Below are 11,968 nucleotides of genomic sequence, written 5' to 3'. Positions count from 1 at the left end.
TATGGCTAGCCAATATATGTAGCCCTAACTATACGAAACAGACCATCTAAAGGGCAAAAACACGTCGGTTACACGGTCCATTGTGCTTTAACTTCCGCGTAGAAACAGTTCAGCGCATGCTAACATAAACAACTTTGAGCACTGATATTTGGGAGCTTCCAGGGGGCACCTGAACGCAGCATGAGCCTGCCCCTCTGAGCAGCAGTTACATGTTTACTTGCTTTGTCAGCGGTGTCCCCGCAGCAGATCTCTCATGTACCTCACCTGCTGCTGATCGAAACCTTGGACTTTTATCTCGGAGAGGCACTTATCACACCGTCAGCCCTCCTTATCAGCTGTTTCCTCTCTCGCAATATTTCGTGGCCAGCCTCTTGCGGACCTTGAGCGGGGGCACGTCGGGTTCACGGGTAATTTTTTTTTCTAGCTAACAGGGAAAGATGACGTTAAAATCCAATAAAAACGAACCGGCCGTCATACTGGAGTCTGTCAACAGCGTCCGGACAGCCCTCTCCGATCTGTACCTCGAGCAGCTCCTTCAAAACAAACCAAAGTCTGAAAAGGTAAGGTGTCGTTTTTCCCTTTTTTTTTTTTTTGCCCCCATATTTTGGTGTACTATATGTTCGCTTCCGGGAAACAGAGATGAGACACATGACCGTTTGTTTCTCGAGCAGATCTCTAAAAATAGACGTAGCTGCGTTTTCATAATCTAACTTACAGCAACTGGATGTGTTGATCTCTTAAACAAAGAGCTAAACATGTAGGTCTTCTCAAATCAGCTGGTCTGTGTCAGCAACCACTGCACTGCTCAGTCAGCCTGAGTTGGGGGCCAGCAGACATTGCATTGGCAATTTCACTTCTGCTTTCCCTCAAAAACTACACATGGGTTATCATTTGACAAACTAGGGAGGAAGGGTGTGTGATCACATGTCGGACTTTCTATATTTCCAGCTGTGATCATGAGACAATGAGCCTGGAAGACAGTGATATAGAGCCATAACATGGCATTGCATTGATCCCATTGTAGTCATGTTAACATGTAAAGTCGTTAAAGTAACAGCAATAGGCCTGTTTTCTTGGGCAGTGTTATGCAATATAAAAGAAGACATATATATGGGGGGTAAGTCACCCTTAGTCCAGTGTTTAGCAGCGCTGTGTAATACTGCCTGCAGCTACTGCAGGAGAAGTAGTGTCAACAGTCAGCTGAGAGCAGGCAGCCTGTTTACCACATCACACTGTACCAGACTGTTGTTACAGGCACAAACTTCACATCAGCTCCAGATTTTGTCGTGAAACCACCGACCTCGCCTCTAAGCTGTACGACCACAGCGGTTAAAAACACTTGCCACTTAAATCCCCCACGACCTCCAGGCCTCGGTTTGGCAGCCTGTAAGACCGAGGGAGCTCTCTGTGCTAAACTTCTTCTGTGAAATTGAGAAGTCAGCACTGAGCTACTGAGGGAAATGGTGAAGGGAGGAAACTCCTTTCCTGACATCAGCAGTTTGCCGTTCAATAGCCTTGAGCTACAGTCTTGCCAGTGTGTCCCTCTGCTCGACGCTGATTTGTGAAATCATTGTCTTTAAGTGAGGTCACGTGGTCTGTTATCTCACTGTGCTCACTGCCGTGTGTTATGTTGAGCATGCTGTGGTGTATCAGTGTATTTTACATGACATCTGGCTGGTTTACTGTATCTTATGAATCCTTTATCTTGAGTCTGGTAATGACTAAAGGCAGTAGGCCTTTTCAGCTCTGCGCATGCTATGCCTCTCTGGAGAGACTCCTCCAAATACTGAAGACTTACTGTCCAGCAGCTCTGCGTACACAGTCCGTCACGTGTGTCAACTCAAGGACATGTACACTACTTGTTATGTTGGCCACACTTGCTGGGGCTTGAAGTGAAAGTTCATATGTTAAGACCCAGACAAGTTCAGGCAAATCAGAGGAGAGCTGGCTTGAGATGGAGGCCTGAACGTCTTATTTCAGGGCTGCTTTTCAACAGCACGTCTAATCTATCCGGATTTTGCCAGTCTGCGTTCAAAGAGGCTGTAGCTGTGGTCGGGAGTTTGTCCGATGGGCTTGTTACCTACGCTGTTTGTTTCTTTTCAAAAGATGGAGTTTCATCTGGGTCAAATATTGATCTCCGACCGTGTTCCTCCAAGAAATCAATACTTCTTTGCCTGTTGCCGGGAGATCCGCCCTAAATCCAACAGGGGGAAAGCATTAATAATTAATATGGCTTGATTGAAAGGCAAATCATCGCAAGAGAAAGAGCAAATGAGGAGGCAGATTGTATTACAATCTAATCAGTGCTGTTAGACCACAGTGCTGCAGCATATGAAGAAAAGCAGCCAGAACAATGGCCATGGATTTGTATTATCTTATCAAGAGATGCTCATATCACACTGTGATTGTAAAAACGGCCAAACCTCATCTTCAGATGAGATGAGCAGATGTCCAGAGCAGGAAGTGCTCTCTTCTTCCCTGAATGCCTTCCACCCAGCTCTTTGCTTATCCTGTTGCTTCTCCACACCCACAACTGGCATTCAAGTGTTTGAAAGGACTTCCTGACCTCAGTTAGAGTTACATGTGTTGACTGTTAGCGGTGATTGAACCACATTGTGATAAACCCCATGAATACCTTTTAATCATGGGCTTATCTCCTTCCACTGTAGTGAGTGATATGAGCTGATGATGAGACACGTTAATTAAAAACGCCTTGTAGCGCCAATCCTAATCATTTTAACATTTAGTGGGACACTTCCTCTGTTACCTGCTGCACGAGAGAAATCTGCCAGTCTGCTTCAGATAGCTTCAGCTGTTCACAGTGATAATGTCTGGCCTTTAGATTGAACCTTTGAGGACTTTGTTGAGAGGAAATCAAGCCTTTTGCTCAGAGCGCTGAGGAAAAAGACCCGGCATCTGTGAGTATGGACCTTCTAAACTGGGAAAACCAGTAAATGTCATGATGCGACCGTCCAGCTTGTACTTTTTCTGGCACTTTCATCAAGTTTATTTACACTAATCATAAGATCACAAACACAAAATTCATTTCCTGCTGTCCTTGGAGCAGCTCCAGATGGAAATGTTTTGCTCTAGGAATAGAAATAATAAGTGCAACACCTTTGCTTGGTTTTCAGGGATAGAAATGAGAGAGTTGGTGTTTCAGGATTAAATGTGTTTGTGGTGATTCTTATCTGCAGCAAAATTGCTGTTCAGCTTCCTTTCCTCAGAAGATGTAATTTCATCTATTCACCACGGGACGCTGTCCAGATACTCCCCTCCTGGTACTGTACATTCCTGGCATGCTATATTACTTCACAAGGCTGGTAAATAATGATCATGTTGCACAGAAAAACAACTGCTTGACTTTCATTAATCGTACATTCAGTTCTCTGTAGACTCTCTGAGAGTCCGTACCACAGCAGGGAAGAAGTAATCTTATTTTATGTATTTATTTAAAAGATTCTTAAGTTTTCCAGAGAAGACACGAGTCCAAATAATGTGAACACAGACATGCATGTGTTCAGGAAAGTCATCTTTCAGAGAACACATATTTGTAATGAATAAAAACACAGTCTAAATTCCTGCATGCGTTACACACCGAGCTGCTGCTCTGCGCCGCATTTTAAGGCAGAGGTTATAGGCGAGGAGGTGGGAGCGGCAATAATTCTATTTATTGGTTTATTGTAGTGCTGATGCTGGAAGATAGATAATATTTTTTTTTTTTTTTTTGCTGAAGCAGTGCTGATGTGTCATTTTCATGCAGAAAGTCAGTGCTGACGCAGCTAAATGTGTTTAGTGACCAATATCTGAGCCGTTTGATATTGTGCGTCATTGTTCTAAATGACACACGAGTGCGTTCCGCTGAATGCCAGTTTACTCCAGAGGGAATAATTACGGGGCATCATGCTCCTATTACATTTAATGTGATTTCTCAATCACAGTGATGTTTTTGTCAGAGGTGCTCTTTCCCTCTATGGCTGTAAAGATACACGGATCTGTCTCTGCCGGTGATCTGGACCAGAGATCATCTTTGTTGACACTATGGAAGTAGCCTGGAGGACAGGGATGTCCTTCTTTTGGACCATTTGGGCTCATTTAAGCGTAAAAGCACAGAATGAATCCACAAAACCAGCCTTTTGTCTGTTCTTTGCACACTCGTCTTCCTTTTATTAATGTTATTCTTTGACGTGATCACCTGATGAGACTGCTGGTATCCATGACCACATGAACCTGGCAGACCAGATCACTGGACGTGGTTAATGAGGTGTTATAACACTGGGTTAATTTTCAACCTTGAACATATGTTGAAACTGCAAATGAAACGTAGCTGTTGGCACACATTAGCAAAAAGCTTTTCACTGCAGGTATTGGAAAGAGCACTGCGACTGTGATGTGATCTGTCCCGACAGGCTGACTGGAAGAACAGGGACTTCGATTCTGTGCATAGACGAAGGTTTAACCTTCATTTTGAGCAAAGCTGAGTTCATTTTGTGTGAGATCTAACTTTTTTTTTTTTCCCCCTTTAAACAGGCGGCTATGCAAACCAATGACAGTAAAGGAGCTGAGGTTTACACCAATGGTAGTGCTGGACACATGAATGGTGCAGAACTGACCAAGATGAAAGAAGTAGCATTTGAAAAGAATCCCTCAGAGCCAATGGTATATCATCTGCCTCTATACACACACACACACACACACACACACACACTTAATATTCTTACATTTGTGTTCCTGATTCCCCCTCATTGGTTGTGGTCTTTGTCTGAAGGGGGTCACTCTGAAGCTGAACGACAAGCAAAGGTGCACTGTGGCCAGAATATTGCACGGGGGCATGATCCACAGACAAGGTAATGAATCACACATTGATTTTACTTGAGTGTTAATGGGGAGTGTGCGTCTTATCGTTAGCATCTGTGCGTACTGGAGGAGCTCTGTCTTCATCAGTGCCTATTTTGGACTATTTTTACTGCAGTTGTTATTTTGATACATGGCTGTTTTGCATGTCTTGTTTCGTCTTTAGGTTACCTCTCATGAGAATAAGTATTAGCTCAGTAGGTGCTAGCACATGGTAGGACCACAATAACTGTGATACAGAAAGTGAGCTGGAGCACAGAACAGCACATTTATGTTACTACACGTCTCCTGGTGTCTTCTTCTCTCCAGGGTCCTTACATGAAGGGGATGAAATAGCAGAAATCAATGGAAAAAGTGTGACGAACCAAAGTGTGGATCAGCTACAAAAGATCCTGGTAAGTTGATGGCTTCTCGCTCAGGTTTGACACTAAAGTCGATGAATATCTTTATGTAATTATTGCATTGTACCACGAAATAAAACTGCGGCATCTTCACATACAGAAAGAAACCAACGGAATCGTCACAATGAAGATCATTCCCAACCTGCAGAGTCGATCCCAAGCCTGTGAGGTAATGCGATGAGCAGCAGAGTGTGCGCTTAGCTTCGCTCTGGTGGTGCCTTGTACTTTTGTTCTGAGTGAATTTTGTGTTTCACATTGGTCCTCTCTGAACTCCTCTAAATTTGCATGATTAAACAGAGAAATTAGCCTTTCGCTCCGATCAGTGGTAACGTCTTGTGATATAATCTACAAATATGGGTTTGACTGCATTTCTTTCCGTTTTTCCCCTCTACAACTTACTTCTCGAAAGGATTTTGTTCTTTATTAGGTGAATCTTCTGTTAGTCAGTGAACAACCCAGGTGACTATAAAATGAGCTTAAATCTAACGAACGTCACTCGCATTAGTTTTTGCTAGTTGGACTTGAAACACTGTGGTAGTGTGTTTCATTCTGCCATCTACTGGCCACAGCGCACCACGTTTTCTCCGGCAGCCATTCATGTGCCTCCTGTGGCATAAAAATGGCTTCTGGCTTGTCAGCGGCTGCTTATGACTTAAAAAAAACACACCTTGTCGTCATTGATGTTGCTCTTATCTTTATATCTTTGCTGTGGTCAGCGATGGCAGTCTACTCAAAAGCTTGTAGTCCATTAATATGTAGGCTTAGTTAATTCACTCTTCATGCTTAACGCTCAAAGAACATCATTTTTGGTGACCCGGACCACTCCAGTTTGGCCTCGTAGTACACACTGGGTGTATTCACTCTGTCTGTGTGCAGCTGCTGCTGGAGTAACTTGGGGAAGCTACAGATGTTCTTGAACTCTACTAACAATAGTCAGAATTTACCCTGTGGAGAACTTACACGTGTTCATGCTGTGACCTTTGACAGTTTAGATAATGACTGAACATAAACTGATCCCGCTCATAAATAAAATAACAAATCCCAAGAAGAGTTAGTTATCTAATCTGGAGTATGAACGAATGCTCAGTTGGACCTTAAAAGGGCACCAAACATCCAGACATTCATGTACTGAACCTCTTTTGGGTTGAACTTCAGCTTCTGTTTGCTCTTCTATATGTTTTCTACAGGAAGAAAACTGATGATTTGATAAATTCGATCTCATGCCTGCAGAAAATTGTTCATTTTCACAATGTGAATTGAGCTGTCCAAGATCATATCATGAACTTGTAAATTCTGTCAAAGGGTAAATTTTCCCAATTAACATTTGCAGAATCCAAATGTGTCCTACTATGATTATTTATTGGTGAGAAAATGTCTGAAGGTTAGCTGAGAGATACTTTTTAAACATTAAACACTGAACGCACATTTGCCAGAGACTGTTTTCACAGCTAACATAGGTGGTAGGAGATTATTGAACACATTGGTAAGGGCCGCAGGCTATCAGTAAAGTCCCGTCACAAACACCAAATAGACGCTGCAAATGTTTACAAGCTCGTTTTCTCTAAAAAGCAGAAACACCATATCTTCTCTTAATCTACAGATGTACATGAGGGCCCAGTTTGACTATGATCCCACCAAGGATGACCTCATCCCATGCAAAGAGGCCGGCCTGAAGTTTCAAACTGCTGACATCATTCAGATCATCAACAAGCAGGACCCGAACTGGTGGCAAGGCCGAGTGGAGAGCAGTGTCGCTGACTTCGCCGGACTCATACCCTCCCCAGAGCTCCAGGAATGGTAAACCGCTCTGTCGTCCTGTCTGATGATGAATCCCGCAGTGTGAAGTCACGTTTCCCATGACATGCCAAAGACTGACATAATGTGCTACATCAGCAGAGACCTAGAGCTCAAATGTTCCCAGCTTGACCTAAATCTCTTTTTTTCCCGCAGGAGGGTGGCGAGTAAAAGCAAGGCCAGAGAGGGCAGTCAGTCCTGCAGCCCGTTCGGAAAGAAAAAGAAGTGCAAAGACAAATATCTGGCCAAGCACAGCTCGAGTGAGTGCAGCACTGGATTCACGTTTCCTAGAAGTTTTCTCATTTTGACTGTTTGTCTCAAACAGAATGCCTTCTTTTGCAGTTTTTGACCAGCTGGATGTGATTTCTTATGAGGAGGTTGTTCAGCTCCCAGCTTTTACAAGGAAAACACTGGTGCTTATTGGTAAGCGTCCCAGCTCGGATATGTTATTTACTTGCTGTCTCAAATTCTTAAAGGTGTAACAAGACATTTCTGATCATCCATATTGATCAGAATACATCTCAAAGTGTATTTTAAGTGTCCAAAGTTAATGTTTGATGAAAATGTCTGCAGGTGCACCTGGTGTAGGACGGAGCCATATCAAAAATGCCCTATTGACTAAATACCCTGAGAAGTTTTCCTATCCGGCACCACGTAAGTAGACCTGTAGACTTTTTTTTTTTCCCACTTTCAAGAGAACAGTCAACATTTCACACCAGTTGTGCTTTGGTTAAGTCTCTGACCTTCTACACAGACACCACCAGACCCCAACGTAAGGATGAGGAGAACGGACAGGAATACTATTTCATCTCCAATGAAGCCATGACCAAGTGCATCTCTGGAAATGAGCTACTGGAGTACGGCAGCTTCCAGGGAAATATGTTCGGTACCAAAATCGAGACCATCCAGAAGATCCACGAGCAGGGCAAAATCGCTGTGCTGGACGTAGAGCCACAGGTTAGCATTCACAAGTTGATCGGAGACGTAACGTGCAATTTTGGACTCACATATAGTCAAAGGGTTGCCTTTTATGCCTCTTTGAGCAGGTGCAAAGTATTAACAATGGTGTGACTGATCATTCAAAGGCAGGAAAGTAAGCTCAGATGCTGAGTGTGTTTAACTCTCCGCATCTTTAGCCTAACCTTTTTTGCTCTTCTAAATAATTACTTCATCATTTCTAACCACTTTTTCCATAGCTGTTGCTGTTTGCAGGTTCACAGGAACATTTGAAATATAACCTCATTTGTTCCATTAAAAACAAATGTGTAATTACACAATATAAATTCATAAATGAATATATGTAGGTATGGTAAACTGTCTTTGGCGATATAAAAGGCGGATTCACCTCCATTGAGCTGCTACTGATCCCACTGATCTTGCACCTACAGACCCTGAAGCTCTTGCGGACTGCTGACTTTGCGCCTCTCGTGGTGTTCATCGCTCCGACCACCACAGCCGCCCAGGTGCGACATCTTTATCTGAACCCACTCGAGTACTTTGAAACTCCATCACCAGCACTTGCTAATCTCCTCTGTCTTGTTTCCTAGACGGAAAACCTGCAGATGATCCAGAAAGAGTCGGACGCCATTTTGACCACATATAGACACTTCTTTGATGTGGTTCTTGTCAACAACGACGTGGATGAAAGCGTGAAAGGCGTGGAGGAGGCCATGGAGCGCGCCACCTCCACCCCACAGTGGGTGCCTGTATCATGGGTGTACTGACAGATGTCTGGCACCAGTATAATACCCTTTGTTTGTTGAAAAGCAGTGCAATATCACTCCTTACACAAAACCAGTTAGTGACATCCCAGGTGTGTATGGGTTTACTTTTGGTTCATGTTAGTTGTCACTGAGATTTTTTTGCACAAGCGCATTCAAAAAATAAGCAATATGTAGAAAGGTTTATTTCAGAAAGTCGACAACCTCACCAGGGCTGTTTTATTTGGTTGTTTAGACATTTGTGCTTGAGGCTCTTGAGGGGCTAACGGATAGTTTTGGTGCCGCACACCTTTTGTGATTGTTGGAACGTGAGCAAATGCAAAATAGGACCACAACTGTGAATGAAATCCAAACTTTTAAATGAGGGGATTTTCTCATGTTAAGCATCATTTCTGGACTCATTGTTCTTTTTTTTCTGCTCTCACTAGACTGTGCCATGAAAGTGATTGTTCGTACAGTGAGTGTCGCTCCATACAACGATAATGTCTTGTTCACAAAACCTTTTGGTCAGTCATTGACAACCTCACGTCTCATCTCATCAAAACTGTATACCTCATGGGGTACTGTAAAGGCACTTTTAAACAAAAAATAAATTTCCCAGCTCTGTTGCAACCGCGTCTTTGGCTGTGTTTCATGTGGAAACCTAATTCTCCAGAGCCCTCGAGGAAAACTGGCAGTTTTATGTCAGCAGGAAATCTCTAAGCGCACAAGAATTCCTTCCACTAGATCCACACAAGACAGGAACACACATGGCAATGTGAAGAAAGAGCAAATCCACAAGGCTTAATTGAAATATAAAGGTCAATATTTATACTCTTTTATGGTTTGGGGTGATGTTTTGCTAATTTGTCCAGACTAGACTTTATTTTGCGTTTGTTGTCTATGTGTTTCTTCATGTCTGAGCAGAATATGCCACACTTCAAATCTCTCTACTATCATTTTTGACTTGGACTATGGAGCAGAAGAATTGCCTCTGTTTTTTTGAAGAAGTCATGGCTCAAGGCTTTGATCAATTATAGATCAAGACTGGCAGGTTTGAGCTGCACAATACAAGTAGTGTACCTGTATCTCCCCATTACAATTCTTCCCTCATCCACAGTGTGGGAGAAATAGTTGCAGGTTCTACATGACAATGAATTTGTTCACAGCTTCGATCCAGAACGGCTTTGCACAGTTTCCAGCTGGCATTGTCAGGATTATGTACTTAATGAAATCAGAATTTATCAAGTGAAAAATGGTGTTTTGTGTTCTGTTAATTCCTAATGGCAAGTGCACAAATATGTAAATCTGCAATGATTTAATTAGTAACAATTTGCAATATTGAAACCACCTTTTTTGAATAGAATATATCAAAATGAGTTGAGTAGCAGAATTCAACAGGGCACAGTGAGTAATGGAAGTGAAAACATCACAGAATGACGATACATGAAAACCTCTGACAGATCTGTGATGATTGTGATCATTCTTCCCAAATCTTTAACTTTGATTGTTATTAGCAGGTTAGGGCTCTGCAGAGAGCAGCTAAACACAATATAGCTCAGGGATGATTACTGACCAGCGTGCCAGCTGTACATTCTTCAACATATAGAGGCCACAGCCATTAGTGGGGGCAGCGACCCCCCAAAGCTGTCCTATTGCACCACCATGTGGCAAGTCAACACCACCCTGCTACAAGGATGGACCTCCATCATGCATGGAACCACACATTATATACAAGGCTTGTTCAAACAGTGTTCAGATGACAATTTGTCACCTCTGTGGCAAAATGATTCACCCTGCAGCATCTGTGGAAAAAACTGCAGTGAACAGATGTAATTATATGGGTTATATCCTCATCACATTCTTCTTTGAGTGTTTCTTGATTTGAGCAGCATGTGAAGCAGCTTGTAATGTTGTTTTGCACGTTACTGTATGAAGAAAATGTATTCTTCTACTTCTGCTTCTTCTTCTACTTCTTCTTCTTCTTATTATTATTATTATTATTATTATTATTATTATTATTATTTTAAATAGACAGGGTGTCAGGTATGTATTTTGTTGAGTTAAACTCATATGGACACATGCTGACAATAAAACATTACAAAAGAGAGGAAGCTCTTCTAGAAAACGTGTAGAATCTATTTGGTCAAGCAAGAGTTCAGCGGTGGGACTGAGAGTGGATTTACAAACTCACATGAGATTTCAGCCGGTCTAATTTACTTGCACCTTTGAGACTAATAATGCTGAGAAAGCCAATTGATGTGTCAAGTGAGGTCAAGTTGAGTTGAGTAGGTTCAATATATGACTGGACGTTTGAGTGATTGGATTCATCCCCACTAGAGGTTCCTCCAGCGTTAGTTACCTGCACAGTATTAAACACTTGGATGTAGAAAATCAATATACACAGCAAAGAATGTCTCCCAACATCAGCGTGACTATAATGCAGCGTTTCTTATGAGAGACACTGCACTGATGCGTTCAAAAGCCTTTCTAAACAATGGGCATTTTTATGCACACTCATTTATTCCTGTTACACATGTTGGTGAAGCTTTTTCACATGAAATGGGAACAAAGATAAAACCTACTGAGGCCTACTGATGTACAGATTATTGATGAGATCCTGTGGCAGAAGTTTCTTCTCTTTTTAGATTCATGGTACAATGAATCAACAAATCTTTACTCACTGGCATCGTCTGTGAAGATAGCAGATTCAAGACTATGAGAAAGGCCACTAAAGAGTTGAATGAAAATTAAATTCACACTAACAAAGAAAAATACATTAAGTAGCATTGCATGCATTTCTTTATTGGCTTAGCTGAAAAGATGCTGTTATGGGCCATCATACACTTAGCATCATTTTGAAAATTCTGCTTTATTTGGTTAAAAAAAAAAAAAAAAAAAAAAAAAACCTGACCATGAATCATCTAATTAGAACCAAAATGTTCAATCCAAGCCATTGGTTACTTTGAAATGGCTCATAGATTTTGTTTTACTGAATTTGGGAAGCTAGAAGTCAATAGGAAGGGTCTCCGGGGCCCAGAGGGCCAGGCTGGAGGACATGAGCCTGAACAGACTCACATTAATTATGTAAGATTCATACTATTGACAGTGCCATACTGAATGTAGAGCATCCTGAAGTCATACTGAAGCCCTGTTCTTCAAAGCAAATGTTGGTAAAACGCTTTCAGGTGGGTTTCCTCTGCACTCCATCCCTCTCCA

The 11,968-nt window shown here is 42.2% G+C and overlaps 1 protein-coding gene across 1 annotated transcript; it reads left to right on the top strand.

Annotated features, from left to right (window-relative positions):
- The first annotated feature begins 219 nt into the window (after nucleotides 1–219).
- Nucleotides 220–9,382, top strand: mpp1 (MAGUK p55 scaffold protein 1). Its single transcript, XM_076750837.1, has 12 exons — nucleotides 220–560; nucleotides 4,531–4,659; nucleotides 4,769–4,847; nucleotides 5,164–5,249; nucleotides 5,356–5,424; nucleotides 6,856–7,052; nucleotides 7,206–7,309; nucleotides 7,392–7,472; nucleotides 7,623–7,703; nucleotides 7,804–8,006; nucleotides 8,438–8,512; nucleotides 8,597–9,382. Exons 1-12 carry the CDS (start codon nucleotides 438–440, stop codon nucleotides 8,771–8,773), a joined length of 1,404 nt encoding a protein of 467 aa, XP_076606952.1. The 5' UTR covers nucleotides 220–437; the 3' UTR covers nucleotides 8,774–9,382.
- Nucleotides 9,383–11,968: the final 2,586 nt, after the last annotated feature.

Source organism: Chaetodon auriga, chromosome 15, assembly GCF_051107435.1.
Source record: "Chaetodon auriga isolate fChaAug3 chromosome 15, fChaAug3.hap1, whole genome shotgun sequence".
NCBI classification, from domain to species: Eukaryota; Metazoa; Chordata; class Actinopteri; order Chaetodontiformes; family Chaetodontidae; genus Chaetodon; species Chaetodon auriga.
The sequence above is the reverse complement of the archived record's forward strand: the minus strand, read 5'-3'. Positions and strand labels throughout refer to the sequence as shown.